We start from the raw sequence: 18,412 nt of genomic DNA, 5'->3' as shown, positions 1-18,412 counted from the left end.
GCTGTGCACCTGTAACCGTAGTACTGGGGTGAGGTGGAGTGGTCACAGAGACAGGAGGATCTCTGAGCTGGCCTGTTAGTCTACCTAATTTGAGCTTCCAGGTTCAGTGAGAGATCCTGTGTCAAAAATAAGACGGAGGCCAGCCAGCCAGTTCAGCAGCAAAAGCACTCGCTACTGAGCTCGATAGCTTGAGCTCTTACTGTCCTCTGACCTTCACACACAATCTGGTGCTAATGCACATGCATGCACATGTATTTGTGCTCATACACAAAATGAATGACCAAATAATAAAAAAAAATTTTTTTAAAGATCTAATAAAAAAATTAATCTGTTGAGAAGGACACAGGATTGTTGATCTTTGGCCCCTATATCTATGTGCGTGCATGCGGATCCCACACATGCACCTATTCAGGAGCTATCTTTGGATCCATGAATGAAAAACATACATGTTATCTTATTTTTAAAATGACTTGGCTACCTCAAAGGCTGGGCACCCCTAAACCTTCCCCTGCTACCCCAGGCCCAATCGAGGAAGTGGCCAGTGGCCACTTACCCAAAATCTCATATGGCTGGTTGGCTTTGTCTCCTGCCGCTCCTGCGTCCCACCCTTCTTCCCCGGGTCATGGTGAATCTTCCGTTCCTCTTTGCTTCCTAGCCTGTGCAAGTCTAAGGATCTCCCTTGCCCAACCAAAGGATGTTGCCATCTTTAATGATTGCTCAAAAACCAATTGGGTGCAAGGACCTTTAGTGTTAGAACATGCAGATTACCAGTTGAATTAAAGCATTAGAATCCATCTCCAATACCTCGCTTTTCCTGTCCAAATTAAAAAACAAAACAAAACAAAACAAAACCTCTTCTCTCAGACATAAATTGAGTACAACCACAAGAATGATGTAAATCATAGATATGGTATACAATTAACCCCCAGTCCATCATATTTATCTATTAGATACTCTACCATCATTCCTAACTTAAAGAGTTTTCGATTCTATACCTGAATTATGTTTTGATTTTAGCCCATAACACTATCTGAAAAATCATGTTGTTAATTCTATATCGTATCTTTTAATGCTAAATAATTTATGTTTGTTTATGGGACTGCAATTAGTCTTTAACACATCAGAAATCCAAGAATGAATTAAATATTACCTGAGTATTTAGGAAGCACCAAACATAGCTTCTGAAGTTTGACTGTAGAGGCAGCCGACTACCTGGACAGTCCCCTAATTGTTTATAACATTGGAGCATCTGTCTTAGCCTTTCGACCCAGAGCCATCTGGCAGACCCAGCAATGAAGTAGGAATATAAAGGACTGGCTTACCCTGTCTTGGCAGAGATTATTAGTCGACTATCCCACATCTGTTTGTTCTTTTTGGACAGTATTTTGTCTGCAGATGATAAAGGCAATTTCTGCCACATGGCTACTTTTTTGAACGGTGAAGGGGCACCCTGTCAGGAGCAGACATGTCTCTAGTTGAAATTTCTAATAATAATGAAATGATTAAATATCAGATTCTGTGGACTGATGTTTTTTGAAGTCTATCTATCTATCTGTCATCTATCTATCTGGTATATCTGAACTGTTAAACCTTAGTTACTCTTAGTCATTTCTATTTGAGTAAGTTGAAAGTACTTTATTATAATTAAATCAGAATTAACCTAACCATGAGTTTACTCTATGGCCCCTAACTTATTTAACTTAATCATCTTAAACAGTTTGTAGTAGGAGCTATTAAAAGAATTGGGTCAAAGCCTTGTGTTCTTTTTGTTTTGTTTTTTGAGACAGGGTTTCTCTGTGTAGCCCTGGCTGACCTGGAGCTCATGCTATAGACCAGGCTGGCCTCAGAAATCCATTATCTCTGCCTCCCAAGTGCTGGGATTAAAGGCGTGTACCACCACTGCCTGGCTAAAGTGTTGTATTCTTAAATGAGTTTCATAGACACAATGCCTATCTAAAAGTAACAATATTAATCTCAAATTTTGTATCAGTATACAGATTTATACCAATGAAAACCTTAATTCTATACCAATATATAAATTCTGTACCAATATAAAAAATTATAACTTCAATTTTACATCAATTACAAAGACTTCTACCAATGTAAGATGATGGCTGCACAATGCTTTGTTCAAGAATAAATTTAGCAAACCATCTCATCTATTTCCTTCCTGTTCAAAGTTATGACCATTTCCAAAATTATCCCTTAAAATGACAACCTATCTATAATTTGTAAAATAACCAAAAACAGACACCCAAATCCAAGGAGTGGGGCCAACAACTCTCCATGGCTTCTTCCTGCTGAATAGGGGCGATGAGAAATTCTTTAAAGCGGTGGGGAAATTAGAAAATTGGTTAGACTTAAGGAAGCTAGCTTTAACATCTGTTATCCAGTCTCTGTATGCTTAGAAGGCTAAGGGCTTGGTTGAAGTTCTCACTGGATCCATCTGAAAGGTTGGATGAGGCGAGATCATTTGGAATCAGTAGCAGTTCCTGAAGCAGTTCTGGAGGCAAGTCAGTGGACAGCGTCAGGAAGCAGGGGCTAGAAGAGCAGGTCAGTGCAGCATCTCAGAGGATGAGTCTTGTTAAAGCTGTACATTCTCACAATAAAATTTTAGCACCTTTAAGATAATTGTATGCAGCCAGGGCTATACAGAGAAACCCTGTCTCGAAAAAACAAAACAAAACAAACAAAAGAATTGAATCGTATGGATTGTGCAGGGTGCACAGATCAGTTAAGGATGAAATTAAGCTCCTTGTTTGAACAGGTAAAAGACAACTTTTTATTGGTTATTTTTACTAATAACCAATTGTGATAAATCTTCATTTGTACTATATGAAGGAGGGCATGAGGAATTTTAAGGATCCCATAACCAACAAGATTTATTGTCTCATTTTAGCTGAAGTTTTAGCTAGAGACACTTTTATGTCTAAGCCAGTTACTGGGCTGTTCCCATGTTGAAGAATCAGCAGATAAATTTACCTGTCTTGTTTGACTTTCTGGAAAATTTCAAGATCTCCAGGGGGTCTTCCCCTGTCATATCTGATCCATATCACTCTGGAAGGGGTCCAGAGCCTTTTCTCCTTTGTGGTATGGAAGGCAGATAAGGGAACAGACAGGGGGGTTTCTCTATATTGTGTTAGTGGGGAAGGAAACGTGCGTCATGGATTCTGTTCATGGCTCTCAGGTGATACAGAGGGATATCATAAACTGAACTCTAAAGCTGGCAGTAGGTCAGGCTGTGGTGTGCACAGTGAGGAAGTTGGGTATATATATCAAGGCAGAGACTGGACCGTGGCTTTCAGATTAGGAGTGGCCAGCGAGAAGGAAGTGGGTAGCTTTGGAGCTGGGCCCTGAAGAAGGGAGCTGGGAGGTGGTATGGCTGCAAAGACAGGGCTGCTGTGGAAAACGAATGTACCACATGGGCTTGCAGGAGGAACGGTGGTGGGAAGAGCCTGCCTGCCTCTCTGGGCAGTGTGCTAGGGTTGAGATTTGTGTTTGTTGTGTGCTTCTAGATATGCCAGGCTCACCAAGGCTTGCTGTAGATGTGTTACACCGGGGAGAGTGACGGGGACCAGGAAATGGTAGGATCCATCAACTGCTTTGAAACTCTGAACGGCCTGGGATGTTTTCTTAGACATTTGGCTGGTTATTTTATTTTGAACACTATTTTAGGGTTAGGGTTACTTCCAAATGCCTGTCCTGCTTCTGTGCTGATTGTTTATATATTTTGTTATCCTACTGGCTTCAAGAGTCTGGTAAACTCTGGCTTTGAGTTTAATATTTCATTTAAATCCTGCAAATACTCCGAGAGGAGGTCGCATAGGCAGGTTTTTATGAACTTGGGCAGATGTAGGGCTCTCCAGTGGGGATGTTCACAGATGAGGGTAAGTTGGATTTCTGTTTTAGGTCTTCTCTTCTCTTCTCTTCTCTTCTCTTCTCTTCTCTTCTCTTCTCTTCTCTTCTCTTCTCTTCTCTTCTCTCCCCCTCTCCCCCCTCTCCCCCTCTCCCCCCTCTCCCCCTCTCCCCCTCTCCCCCCTCTCCCCCCTCTCCCCTCTTCTCTTCTCTGGGTTTTTCTAACAGTCCTGGCTGTTCTGGAACTCACTTTGTAAACTAGGCTAGGCTGGAATTCACAGAGATCTGCCTGTCTCTGCTTTCTGAGTGCTGGGATTAAAGGTGTGCATCCTGACTGACTGGCTTGGCACAGTGTTCTTGAGAATAGCTAAGGCTGGCCATCTGTGTGAGCACACACAGACTGGTCTTCAGGCAATGGATGGTTTTAGTCTAATAGGCCCTGGGTTGTCACGGTTACGTGGAGACCAGTGGCCAGCCATACTGGGCACCTTCCTTCTTGTGCGGGGGCCTCCTTGCTCTCTATGGTTGTGTGGATACCCTTGGAGTTGACCTTCTGACAGTGAACCAAAGCCTCCTCCCATGCCTGTGGTGAGCCCCTGAGCAGTTCTCTGTTGCTCTTGGCTATGTGTCCTGGAGAGGAGGCAATGAGTTTGCTCAGCTCCTGCTCGCCATTCTTCCAGAGCTGGTGCCTCTGTGTATTACTTCAAATTGGTGCTGTGTGGGAGTCCAGGGGACCCCGCCCTCTCATGTGCTGCAGTCAGGACAGCCCCTCTCCATGGCGTTCTTTATCATTTGGATGTCACCAGCTATTATATTCACGACTGCCAGGCACAGCTGCAGCGCCGGCCGGCCAGGGTGAGAGTCACATGTTTGTCTTCTGCAGGAGTAAATTTCAAACTTTAGCAGTTGCCCTTGTCCTGGAGAAAATGAGAATGGCTGGTTGAGTCCACGGTACCATCACAGTGACCAGGAGCGAAGCAGAGCTCCTCGCTTAGCTCCGGTGGACTAAACACCAGCAAAGAAATCTTGGCTTTGAAAGCACAAGAGGATGCTTATTTCACAGTCAGTTATGGGGCAGGCTCAGTGCCCAGGAGATATAAAAGTTCTGCTTTGTGCTGTTTCTGAGGCTGGGTCCAGCATTCTACTTTCTCCCCTGAACACACTGTCCTAGTGTAATTGAAGAAGGTCCCTGGAGACACGTGGCAGTCCTCTCTTGGGTTTTTTATCTACAAAGTTGGGTAGAAATAAAATCCCAATTAGGCTAAATATTTTACAAAAATGCAGCTGTTTTCGGCCCAATGTTACCTATAATTTAAAGTAAGTATCAGTGGACTCTGTAGTTCTTTATGTCCCAACACATACATGTCTTGCATATTTAAACCTCAGCCTGGGGTCTGAACATTGTTGTGGCTGCATAGAACAGTGAAGCTTTCTATTCTAAAGCTGCCATGTTCCTGAAACATGGTATGTGGTAGGAGGTCAGAATCTTAATCATATTATGCAACGGACTGCTTGTTAATGAAAGAGAAGGCTTAGTTCTAGGGAGGTAAATGGGCTGTGGTTCCGGAGCCCCTGCAGTGCGGCACCAGGCTCAGGCTTGTGGGTTAAGGACATCTGCTGGGGAAACGCAGAGTGGATTGCCAGGAGCAGCTTCTTAAGACCTCTCAGAGGCACCACAGTAGGTTTTCAGTGCTGTAATAAAACCCGGGCAGTGCTGAGTGAGGCAGAGCTAGCCTGTAATTCCAGTAGTCAGAGGTCAGGAGGGTCAGGAGTTCAAGGTTATCCCCAGCTACATAGCCAGTTTGAGACCTTCCTAGGTAATGTGAGACTTTGTTTCAAAAACCCAAAATCAAACAGACAAAAATCCCAACTCTAAACCCAAGAGACAGGGAGATGGCTTTAAGTGTTCCGGACAATCTTAGTTTGATTGCTAGCACTCAACTATCCATAACTCCTTGCTCCAGAGAACCTGACATCCACTTCTGGCTTCTTGGGACACATGTACTGGTGAGCATGCATGGTCCCCCCCCCCCCCCCCCAGGCTCTGGTGTTTCTGAGGGCATCAGCTCAGCCACTGGAGCTTTTGAGTCACTCCTGACTCTTCTTCACCCACTATGCCACATCAGCAACTATAGGTTAGTTGGCAGAGTTTGGACAAAAACAAACTCCCATCAGCTGGTGACCGTGTAAATGTCTGTTCCAGCGCCTGAACACAACAGTGTGCTTCTCTCACCAGGGTGACAGGTCACAGCCCTCCCTGGCCACACAGATGCTACTTCTGTCCAGCAGGTGACGGTGTCTCAGCTCTCAGACCTTCCTGAGTTTCCTCTGATGTGTGCGCTGTGTAGGTGTTCATTCACCCTTTTGTTTACCAGAAGCTCCACAAAGCCAAGTCTGCAACCCCATCTCACAGTGCTCTGCGACACCCGCCGTGTTTATGCCACACTTATGCCAGGCTGTGTGACGACCAGCTTTCCCGATGCCGCGACCCTTTAATACAGCTCCTCATGTTGAGGGGACCCCCAACCATAAAATCATTTCGTTGCTTTTTCATAACTAATTTTACTACTGTTATGCAAATATCTGATATGTGACGACCCACCACCCCCAGGGTTGAGTGAGACCCACCAGTTCAGAACCGCTGGTTCAGGTGAAGCTCTGGAAATCGAGCAAGAGGAAGCCTTTGAGTACACTGCAGAAGGAGCAGGAGGAGGGGAGCTGGGTCTCTGCCAGGGTCTACAGCCTTCCCTCCCATGAGCCCAGGGGTAGAGGGACACTTGAGCTAATGCAGAAATAGAAATTTGCAGGCACTACTCACATGCCAGGGTCTGTCTCACCTCATCTCCATTGGCACCTTGCCAGGGTGGATGCTGTGGCATTTAGAGCACACAGGAAGAAAGGGAGGTGTGAACTTGCCAAGTAGTGGGTGGTGGTGACATCTAAGGAAGGGCAGAGGTCGTCTTCAAGCCAGGCTACAGGACTCATGTCCATCCATGGTCATCATCCAAGCAAAAGGACATCTTTCATTCCTTTTATTTCTTCACAAAATCCATGTCTTAAAACCTGCAGCCCCAAGTTGAGCCCAGATCCTAGGTCACATGCCTTGATCTTACAATTTTGATATTAATGAGCTGAGAGTCTTTCAGGGTACAGTGCAAGTATAAAGTGGATCCCTTATCCGATGACTCCGACTATAAAGCCCTTGCATTATTCACTGTGAGGAATCTGCCCTTGCTCATTATCCTGATCTGGGATGGATTTCAGATTTACAAACTCCCATACACAGGGGTTTCTGGGTCCATGCATCTCTGCCAGTGTAGGGCAGCTAGAGGTGCAGGGTGGGGGGTGGGGTGGGGGGGATATATGTCTTCCTTCACAGCTCTTCAGCTGTTAGAAGCTGGGTCCCTCCGGAATCAGCTATTCTTCTGTCTCCGTTTTTGTCTGAACTGAAGTCTAAGGCTACATTGTGTCTAGCTTGTTACACAGCTGCTTGGCTCAGTCTGATCCTAAAGATTGCAGAGCAAATGTTCTCAGTGCCTGAACTCTCTTTCTCTGCACCCCTGGTCACAGGATCAGTGTGGGACCCCATTCTCAGTCACCATGTTCCCATTCTTAGGAATAGTCCCAAGCACATTTGCTTGTGATATCAAGTCTGCTTTGTGCCCGTGCTGAATTCACATCTTAAGGCAAGCACTACCAAAACAAAGAGAAATGAGAACATTCTGTTTTGTGGCTGATCTCCCTAATACATACATACAAGAGAAAGGACTGGGGATGTAGCTCAGCGGTAGAGCAGTTGCGTGGCATATGAGGTTCTAGGTTCAATCCACAGTATTACAAGGAAAAGAAAAAAGATGGGACCTCCACAGAAAAGATGAGTGAAGCATATAAGTGAGGCAGTTGCAGAAAGATGTAAATAATATGCGTGACCGTGGGAAGTGGATGAAGCCCTAAGTAACTGTGTGTTGTTGATCTGGGCATGGCCATGTCAGGGACCCCATAGTCCCAATCTCATGAGAATGGCAAAGCGGGGCCATCTCCTGCCCCTCCCCTTATGTTCAGACAACGCCACCATAATTTTCTCCTGCCAGATGTTTAGGGCCTGAAGACTGCTCCCCTATAGAGACTGCGCCTACTGAGATTAACTAAGCCCGCATCCTTGTTTAGCAGCATGTAATAACCCTTCCTCATGTTCTGCTGTATGCAGTAATCTCACCTCCCTGTAACACTGTATATAATATACAGGCTGAGCTCCGGGTGCTGCAGCTTCTTTATCAGAGCTCAGTCCTGGCCCCAGCTTTTCCCTGCCCAGGTATCTGGTATATTTTCTTTATTCCTTCCTTGCCCTAGTCAGGTGCACCCCCAGAGCTGTTCTGGTCAGGGTACATGACTCTGCTGTGTGACGTTCAACTGTGCATTGCGTAGGACGTAAGCAGCGACTAATGCCTACCTTAGATGCCGCATCCAAGTACATGGTGGGCAGAGCTCATTGCCGAAGTTGGAAGCCTGAGGAGGTGCTTCAAAGTGTGAAACCCACAGAGCGGCAGCGCAAAGCAGCGACTCGGCAGCTTGACTTGTAGACATTTGATAAGTGTCAGTTAAGGTACAGGCTCACCCAAGCTACTGTGACATTCACACCAGGTTGTGTGGATCAAGATGTGCTCAGATTGGGTTCAGATCTCGGTCTTTTTTGTAAGGTCTCTTACTTCACTTCTAAAATGGAACAGAAAAGAAACAAACCCCAAACATATCTGCTGATCTTAAGCCTTTCCCAGTAATGAGTATTCAGCATGCAGCCTAGAGTAGGTGGCCCAAGAAGGGTGTATCAACCTTAGTTCAGGAGGTTGGAGCCTGCAGCCGTGCCTTGGCAGGCTTGTTTGTTCAGGGGCCTCTCTTTTGCTTCTCCTGTGTCCTTATGAGATCTGCTTGTGTTGGTGTTTCTAATAATAACACAATGCAGATTGAAGTATGGCTGCCCTAGACTCTGATTTTTACTTACTCCCCCTCCCCCCCTTAAATAATGTCTCCAAATACAGCCATGAAGTTGTTGTGTAGCCATCTTTGAGGGGACCAGCTCAGGCCTGAGGAAGGACGGTCCTTGTCCTAGAGCGCAGCCTCCCCAATACAGGTACTCACTCATTCTGTCTGTGACGGCAGGCTTCGGGCAGCTCTCTGTGATGGCCTGAAAGGAGGACGGGATAGGATAGGTGTCACTGGCTTTGGGACGAATGACTTCCACGTGCACACCAAATCAAGCAGGAACCTGACAGAGGAAAGCAGGCCAGGGGTTCCTGGGGTTTTTTGGGTCAAAGCCTGGCTCTCTCAGTCCCAGGAGCCTGGGTTTGATAACCCATTCTCTTTGCACCAACCAAGGACACAAGTAGTGGAAAGCAAGAGAAAGGTGATTTTATTGAGTCTCTCCAACCCCAGCATCTCATGTCTGCCCTTGAGCCTGGGCATTGACATGCTGAGATTGAAAATAGAAGGTCAGAAGCACACAGAATTAAGTAGTCCCTGTCAGGCTTGGTCACTGTCCCACCATGGACCCTGTCACTGTCTTAGTGGCAGTCTGTCTTTTGTGAACTGTCTTCCTGGCAGACAGGTCCCTCCTCTTGAGCATCACACCCCTTCCCATCTCAGTATCTGGGGGAATCTAAAGTCTGATAACACGAAGTGTCTCTCTATAAAATGTCTTCTCTCTTTCCAGGGCTGTTACAGACAAACACAAAATCCAAGTAGAAATGCCAAATCTTCAGCCTGCCTTTGTCTTGTATACCCAAGTGAGGGGGTCAGTGCTTTTCAGCAAAAACAGTTTCTAATCACCTATTAGGGCCTCAGAGGACAGGGTGGGGGGTTGGGGCACACGATTATTACTGTAATGAAACATAACAATAAATGAGAACACACATGAACTAGAACGTAGTGGCCTAGATTCACCTCCTGTCTGGAACTGATTATATAGCACATGCTGGCCTTGAGTTCTTAGTCTTCCTGTCTCAGTGCCTGCCCCCACCCTCCCGCCCATGCTGTGATTACAGAGGTGCACTACCACACCAGGTTGAAGCTCAGAGGATTTAAGTGACTTGCCTCATGTCTCCTGGTGGCTTAGACAGTCTTTCAGCCTCAGTTTTAGTTTGCAGTGGTCACCCTTGGCCTGGTGAGTGGGGCTCAGTTGGCTTTCTGATGTAAGTGTTCTTGGGGTGGCTGTTGTGTGCATATACTGGCGGTGTGCAGACTTCTCCCAGTCATTCATTCTTCCCTTAGCACTTACACCACGGTTGTCATGAGGGACTGTTTAACCTAGAGATGATAAAGGAATGTATGTGGGCAGCTGTGTGTGGGTTACCTGAGACAGCCCGTTTGCATGAGGAACTTGAGTGTCCTTGGATTGTGTAATATCAGCTTGGCTCTTGGAACCCATAGACACTGGTGGACAGGTGTAGACCAGTCCTTTTGATGGGTTTTTGTCATTAATGGAACTGATAGGGGATCCCAACAGATGGCTAACTTGAGGTGCCCCCTCCAGTGCTGGTGTTGTGAATATGTGTGTGTTGAGCCTTTGGGTACTGACTTCAGGGCTGTGCAGTCATTCTGTGCACACCAGCAGGTTCTAAGACAGGATTCTCACGTGTTCCTGTTTTTCAAAAATGTAAATTTATTGAATTTGTTTACTGGCAAGTTCAAACATGTATAAAGTGCTTTCAAGTTGCTGTACAACCCTGCCCTCTAATCTCCCTCCTACCTCATCATTCTTTCCACACAAAATCTCTTCCCCACATATCTCTCTCTCTATGTTGAGGCCCACAGATTTTAACCAAGATCACATTGTGACTGTGGGTTTAGAACTGTCCTCCGAGGAGCCTGGTAGGTTCCAGGTTCCAATAGTGTCTCTGCTGTAGCCTAATCTCCACAGCAACTCTGTCCTTGTCAAAATGGGGGAGGTGAGCCAGGCTTATGAGTCCCCATCACCGAGTAGGAAAGAGGAAGACGCAGTTGGGGCTATAGTTTGGGGGTTATTCGGTTATTCTGGCCCAGCAGAGGAGGGTCACAGTGGAGAAGAGAATGGGAGGAGCCAGTGGAGAGTGGGAGGAGCCAGTGGAGGCAGGTGAGCTTTGTGAGCTGAGAAGGAAGCCTGGAAGGCAGATCACTCACATAGTGCAGTTAGTAGGTGGGTAAGGGACAGCTGGGGAGTGTCTGCAGAAGGGAGAGTTCTGGACATGGCTTTGCTAATCTAGGGTGCTCCTCAGGTGCCCACCCACCCTGGCTCTTCTCACACTCTTCCTCCATGTTAGCTGTTCCCTTCCTTAGTGCCTGACAGCTGTGGACTTTTGGGCATTGGGGTGAAGGCTGTGGAGAGAGCTTGGTCCAGCTTCCCAGGGTGACAGAGTGGCCACTATGCTTACTCACCCTCTGGTTGCCAAGGCGGTTCAACCCAGGGTTACACTCTGATACAGTTCTCACACCTCTGTTGTTGAGGCTGTTGTGAGTGGGGCAGGGAATATGTTGGAGCCTTAGATACAAGACTGCACCAAGGTCAGTCGTTAGGAAATAGTAACTGCAGTGTTCCAGACGCCCTCTGCTCTGGTGCCACTGAGTTTGGGCAGGTCCCCTGCTCCCCTGTTCCAGGAGAAAGTTGGACAGAAGTGGGCTGGGCTGGTCTTTCTACATCACCTTCCTTCCCAGGAAGGAGTTTGAATCTTTGGTCTTTTAGCTGTAGAGCTTTGCCAGTCAGTACAGGAGCCTGGTGGTGTTCGGATGACAGAAACCTGGGTCAGCGCCTCCTGCTCATCAGGAGGTGTTTGCTTCAGTGAGCTCTGGAGAGGCCTGAGGGTGTGGTCACCTGGGGTTTGCTGTCCAGGAAGCTGTGAGGTAACCTGAGCAGAAAGGTCGCTTCTGAGGGGCATTGCACAGGGGACAGGGTGGAGACAAGGCTGCCTGGAGCTTACTTTGCTGTTAACAGACAAAGCCTGGGAAATTCAAGAGATGGGAGCTCAGTTAGACAAGCCAGGACAGAGGTCATGAGGGAGTACAAAAACAAGTTAGTCCCAGTGCCATTTAGGGAAACAGTTTAGAGTCGTTCCTGTGTCACCCAGAAAGTGGCTTTCCTTGCAAGACAGTTTGTTTCTAGCTATCAACTCTAAGGTACCTAGAAGGAGTCACATTGGCCTTCACCAGTAGCCAATCGAAGGGAACTGTCACCGTACTAACCCGGAATTTACTATGTTGCCAAGACTAGCCTTGAATTCACTGACTCCTGCTCCCAAATGCTGGGCTCACACAAAAGCTCCTGTGCCCAAGATACCGCTGCCTCCTTCTCTCTCCTTGTCCTCCTTCCCCTCCTTCTCTAGGTTAGCACGCAGACAGATAGGTTTAAGTATGGCATTTCCTCCTCTAGGTTAGAACACAGACCGATGGCTTTAGTGTGGCATCTCCACACACGTATGCCATTATACTTTGTTTTTACCCTCCCTTCTCCTGAAACTTGTGGAAGTCTAAGCCAGCCCTTCTCCAGTAGCCATGACAGTGAGTAAGCACCATGTTTGAGCAGATCCAGATACCTTGTCAAAGCTCTGGGCCTCTCCCCAGCCTGGACTCTTGACCTTCATGTGTTAGTAGGCTTGCCCCTTACAAAGCTTGAGGAATATTCCTAGAGTAGTAGACGACTTCACCGGGACTGCTTAGGTTTAACCTCAGATGGCGGAATTTACTGCCAACCCCAAAAGGACCAACTGCTGATGTTGCTTGTGCATTAGTACCGCCCTGACGTTAGCACGCGGCCGCATTGCTTCCTCTCTGTTGGTAGTGAGGACTGCTGTCACTGGATCCAAAATGAATGCCAGACAGATACACGGTAGTTGGTTCAAGTCAAAGAGAGGGAATGTAGGTGAATTTTCCCACTTTGAGCAACAAAGGCTCAATCCTTGTGGTGGGAACCACATGGTGGGTAGGTTGTGTTCTGAGATCCAAGGTGCAGTGCTCTCCCAGAGGGACAAAAACCCCAGGAAGGGAACTTCTGTGTGTCTATCCCCAGCCCAACCCCAGCGAGTACAAAAGCTGTCTTAATGACATAAGCAGTGAGGACTATTTGGACCCTTGGGGCATTGATTTTAGAACCCACCTGGCATACAAACCTGAGGATATGCATGTCCCTTGTAGAGAACTCCGGGAGGTGTGAGTGAGGGCAGAGTAGCTTTGAGAGAGGCCCTGGAAGAAGACACAGTGACACACTGGTAAAGGGGGCTGGAGAGAGCATTTGGTGACTTATGTGGGTGTCAGGAACTGTGGATGTGGCCTTAGGTTCTGGGGGAAGCTAGGCTGTTCTGAGCTGTCAGGGCTGGAGGAGGAGAGGAGGGTGGTGGTGGTGGAGGATGTTGATGATGATGGAGATGGTGATGATGATGATGGTGATGATGATGATGATGATGGTGATGATGATGGTGGTGATGATGTTGGTGATGATGGTGATGATGATGGTGATGATGGTGATGATGATGATGGTGATGATGGTGATGATGATGGTGGTGGTGGTGGTGGTGGGTGGGAAGTGTTCTGTTCTTGTCTGTGTGCTCTTTACAAATCTTGACTTGGTTCCAGGTTTTCAAGCTGGGCTGTGTATGAGGGACACCCTGGAAAGTGGTTTCAAGACGGAAACGCCCTCAGTCCTGTTCTCTAACAGGGCTCCATTTCAGTCCTGCCCTGAAGATACCGTAGGAGGGTTTTGTGCGTGTAGTGGTTTTGTGCAGTTGTTATTTACACACTGTGCGTTGGTTGATGTTTATAATATGTGTGGGTCTAAAATAATAACAAAATATTCTTTCCACTTAACATAATTTTTCTAGTTTTGCTTTAAAACTAACTCTCTCTTGTTTTTGCGTCTGCAGGATACTAAGTTGTGGATAATCATGGAGTATCTTGGTGGAGGCTCTGCCCTGGATCTGGTGAGTACCACTCTGGCCATGTTCTCCCTCCTGGTTTGAACAGGAACACTTCCATTTCACCTTTTCCTTAAGGAGGCATAAAACTATCCCTAACCTGTTTTTGTTTCTTATATAGAACTTAAAGTTACAGGCCTGCTTGTGAGGCCACTGGGAGAGCGGGCCATTTCACTATAAGCCAGTAATCTAATCTGTAGCAGCGATGAGGGCTTTTACCTGGAATTAATTATTTTATCTAAGTCCGCTTGGCTAATGTATTTTTCAGACCAAATTCACCAACTTTGGTAGAGTAGCTATTATTTCTGTAATAGCCACCATGGTTTTTCCCTTTATTTTTATTGTATATGTATGAGTGTATCTGCATGAAGGTCTGTACACCACTTCAATGCCAGGTGCCCGCCGAGTTCAGAGGAGGGCTTTGGATCCCTTGGACTGGAGTCACAGGCCGTTGTGAGCCTCTATGTGGCTTCTGGGGAGAGAACCTGCGTCTTCTTGGAGAGCAGCAAGCACTCTTCATTGCTGAACCATCTCTCTGGCCCCGTCATTGTGGTTTTACAGTTCGGACTGTAACAGCTTTCTCCATAATCTCGTGGCATTTTCCTCTCAGAATCAGACAGTGTACGATTATTAAGGCATGGCTTTAGGTGTTGGAAAAGTGGTCATCAGGCAAGATATTGCACACATGGCCTCCTGTGATCTTGCCAGTGTCTGTGGTGCATCAGAACAGAGCTAGCCTGGCTTAGTGTTGGCTCCTCTCTGGACTTGCCCTCTAGGCTGATCAGCCCACAGACTGGGAAGTGGAAGTTAGGGAGATATGTCTGCTGTGCCACATCTGGCTTTGTGGGGGACTCAGAAATGAGGCTTCAGTCACCCTGAAGCACTGTTTACACTGTGTCCATGCCTTAGAAACACTGTTGCCCAGCTCTTGTATCCTGAGTTTGTTGTGTCCATGCTTTAGAAATACTGTTGCCCAGTTCTTGTCTTCTGTGTCCATGTATTAAAAACAATGTGTCTGGGGCCTGAGGGGATTGGGTCATTGGTAAAGTGCTTGTTATGCAAGTGTGAGGACCTAAGTTCAAGGCTCTGAAACCCTAGAACCCCAGACTCCTGTCTGCATCCCAGGGCAGCAAGGCACAGCCAGGAAGAGAGTGGGCTCGCTGGTCAGCCAGTCTGGCCAAATCAGCGAGAGACCTGGTATCCAAAGCTTTGGCAGAGAGAGGGCTTGAGGATGGTCCCTGATGGTGATTGCTGGACTCCAAACGTACTCAGCCATGCACGCACAAAACACACGCCGGCATGCACATACAATACCTACATGCACCAGTGTTAATGAAATTGTACTCCTGACGCCTGTACTGGGTAGGTTTGTGAATAATGATCCCCAGATAGTCTGAATGCTTCATTTTAGCTATTAAAGATTAATCTTTCATGGTAAGATGAGGAAGGATAAGAGCTGCAGGTCTCACAGAAATTTTTTAAGGAAGGAGATTCCCTCCACCCCCTTTGAGAGCAGCTCCTTTCTTATAGCAACAGCACCTTGTAGTTAGTTTCCTTAGAGGATAAACTTCTAAAACAACATGTCTCTCCAGAAAGCTAATATACTAATTGAGGAAATTGCACATTGTTGCAAACCATAAAGATTCTTTAAAATACTGTTCAAAGTGAAAATTTAAAAAACAAGTTAATATGGTATAAAGCTAAGCTGTAATATTAAGTGGGAAAAAAATCAACTGAATGTATTTCATGGTCCTTTCTATACATATCCACACTCCACACACACACACACACACACACACACACACAGACAGACAAACAAAAAACAAAAAACAAAAAAAAAAACAAAAACAAAACAAAAAACCCAACAACAGCAACAACAACAAAAAAACGCTTCACTTTCTCACTGTTGGGGGCAATACAGGAATGTAGAAAATTGCTTTCTTTTATGAAGTTATTTTGGCTATTGTTCACCATGAATTTAAGTTGTAGCACATACAGAGTTGTTTGCTGGAACTCTGTCTGTCTGACAGACAGCCCTTCAGAGCAGCTGTTCTATCTCTAAGTGCTTAAGTATGTTCACTCACAGGACTACAGTAATCAAATTTACTTGAGTTGGTGTCTGTGCGGTTTTAGAAATCACAGTTGGAGGAAATGCAGAAAGAGGCAGCCGCTTTCTTTGCATGTGGTTTGAGAGTTCCTGGACCCCACCATCCTAATAAACAGTTTCTTTTTTTTTTTCTTTCTTCTTTCTTTTTCTTTGGTTTTTGGTTTTCTTTCTTTCTTTTTTTTTTTAAGAAAGGGTTTCTCTGTGTAGCCCTGGCTGTCTTGGAACTCATTTTGTAGACCAGGCTGGCCTCCAACTCAGAAATCCACCTGCCTCTACCTCCCAAATGCTGGGATTAAAGGCGTGCGCCACCACTCCCGGCTCTAATAAACATTTTCAAAGAGAAGAAATGGCATTCCTTTTGGGATCTGCCTGCTCTTCTTTGTGAATGGGTGTGGAAAGGTCGTGGTGCTCCTGGCTGAGTGGGCTGGATTTATGGACCTGGCCTTCTCCGTCCTGAGTCCTCTGGTACTGCTTTTCTGCCCCCACTTGATTCTCCTTTCCATCTTTATCACATTTCTGTCTTTTTTTTTTTTTTTTTTTTTGCCCCCGAACCCTCAAAGAGGAAAAAGAAAAAAATACTTCAGTAATGAAATATGGTAATTATGTTCTGAATATTGAAAAAAAAATCAGAACTATTGACAGTCCTCTTTATGCATTTTAGTGAATGCTGCATGAAGTTGGGGGCCATTTCTTTGAGAAGTTCAAACTGGCTTTATTTATTGTCTCTAATTGATGTGGAGTTAGCCTGTTGCCTGCAGGAGCTCTCTGAGGACCTGTAAGGGAAGAGGTAATTGTCCTGATGCTGCTGTGACCAGCTTTGCTAAAAAAAGAGAAAAGAAAACTACCCCCACCATGTTCTCGATCCAGCATGAAGGACAGATTGACAGGACAGCTCAGACATTAAGAGCAATGAGTATGGAAAAAGTGTATATTTGATTTTTGGACGTGCTCAATCTGTTGATCTATTTTTTTTTTTTTTTACTTAAAATTTAAATAATAAACTAAAATATTTGTAGGACTCTTTGCTCACTCTTGTTCTCTGGCATGTACTCTGAAACCTGCTGTCTGTCATCTCTGACCAGACTGCGACCTCCAGGGCGCCATGACTTAAGAGAGCTTGCTTGAGCACTGCAGCTCAGGGCTTGTTAGCTTCTGTGGGGTCGAGTCAGTGCACAGGGCAGAGCGCCATGCCGTCATGGAGCAGAGTCTGTGTGGAGCTGCATTTGAGGATGCACAGGGAAGGAGGGTGGGAGGGGAAGGGAGGGCTGGATGAAGAGCATCAATGAGTCGTGAGAGGAAGAGGGTTTAGCTGATTAGAAGATCAGGCAGTCTGCTGCCAGGGAATTTGAGGGCCGGCCAGCCTTGAGATCTGATTATGAAGGAACTAGGGCAAGCAGGGAAAGGGAGCAAGCTTCCTTTTTTCCCCAGTCTTATATAGTCTGCCTGTAGAAGGCGTGGCTCAGATTAGAGGATGGACTTCACATCAAATGATTCAGTTAATCAAAAATCCCTCGAGTATACCCAACCATTTTTGGGTTTTCGTTAATTCCAGGTGTAGTCAAGTTGATAACAAGAACAGCCACCAGGGTGAGCAAAGACCTCAGTTGCCGCTCTGCACCCCACACACCTTTTTGGGATGTCACACACTATCACAACCATGAGACTTGCAGCCACACCAGCTTTCATTTCCTTGGGAGTAGGATGCATTAGTTGGTTCTGGTTTTGTTTTGTTTTGTTTTGTTTTAAAATAATTTATTTTCTATGTATGACTAATGCTTTGCATGTATGTATGGGTACCATGTACGCGCCTGTGGAAGTCAGAGAGTGGCTTTAGATCCCCTGGACCTGGAGTTTTGGATGGTTGTAAACCGTCATGTGAGTGCTAGGAATTAAATCCTGGCTCCTCCCCAAGAGCAATGCATGGTCTTAACTGCTGAGCTGTCTCTCGAGCTTGGTGTTTTTGGAGGCGGTCTCTGGATGTAGCCCAGACTGGCTTGGAACTTGAGGCAATGCTACTATTATGGCTGCCTTTTAAGTACTGGGTAGGACTTCAGACATGAGCCGGCACACCTGGCAACACAGTTCTCTTTTTAAGAACAGGGCTGTGTCTTTCCTTTGACTAAGGTGTGTGAGCTTGGGTTAAAAAGGCAGTCATTGTCTCTTCACAGTGTCTTAGCTCACCTGACTGACTGACTGCACTCGCTCTGTAAGAGCTGCCTTTAGGCCCACCAGACTGCTGACGTGTCTCACTGCTAGGAGTTCAGTGAAGATCTCTGCACAAGTGAGAGTGGGTGTCACCATGAGTGCTTTCCTTTAAATGGGGGTGGAGGGCAGGACAGACCACGTAGTGTCACATGCGTGTTCTTGCAGCTCCTTTGAGTTTCTCAGAATAAAAGCAGTCACTCCCTCAGTCAGGGCTAGCAAGTGTTCCATGTGTGTGCTGTATAACACATTCTGAAGTCCTAGGAATTGAGTAGCTTTCCCCGCATGTTCCCTCTCTGGGGAACTGGATCCAAAA

General features: G+C 46.2%; 1 protein-coding gene across 4 annotated transcripts in view; it reads left to right on the top strand.

Annotated features, from left to right (window-relative positions):
- The window catches only part of Stk24 (serine/threonine kinase 24), a 96,310-nt gene that overhangs the window by 58,689 nt on the left and 19,209 nt on the right, over positions 1–18,412 (top strand). For all 4 annotated transcript variants that reach the window (XM_006518918.2, XM_011245043.3, XM_017315988.2 and 1 more), the window contains exon 3: positions 13,737–13,793. In XM_006518918.2, coding sequence (XP_006518981.1) covers positions 13,758–13,793 — 36 coding nt within the window. In that variant the 5' untranslated portion in view covers positions 13,737–13,757. The remainder of the gene's footprint in view (positions 1–13,736; positions 13,794–18,412) is intronic.

The sequence above is a fragment of the Mus musculus genome, chromosome 14 (genome assembly GCF_000001635.26).
Source record: "Mus musculus strain C57BL/6J chromosome 14, GRCm38.p6 C57BL/6J".
Classification (NCBI taxonomy): domain Eukaryota; kingdom Metazoa; phylum Chordata; class Mammalia; order Rodentia; family Muridae; genus Mus; species Mus musculus.
This window is presented reverse-complemented; position numbering and strand designations above follow the sequence as displayed.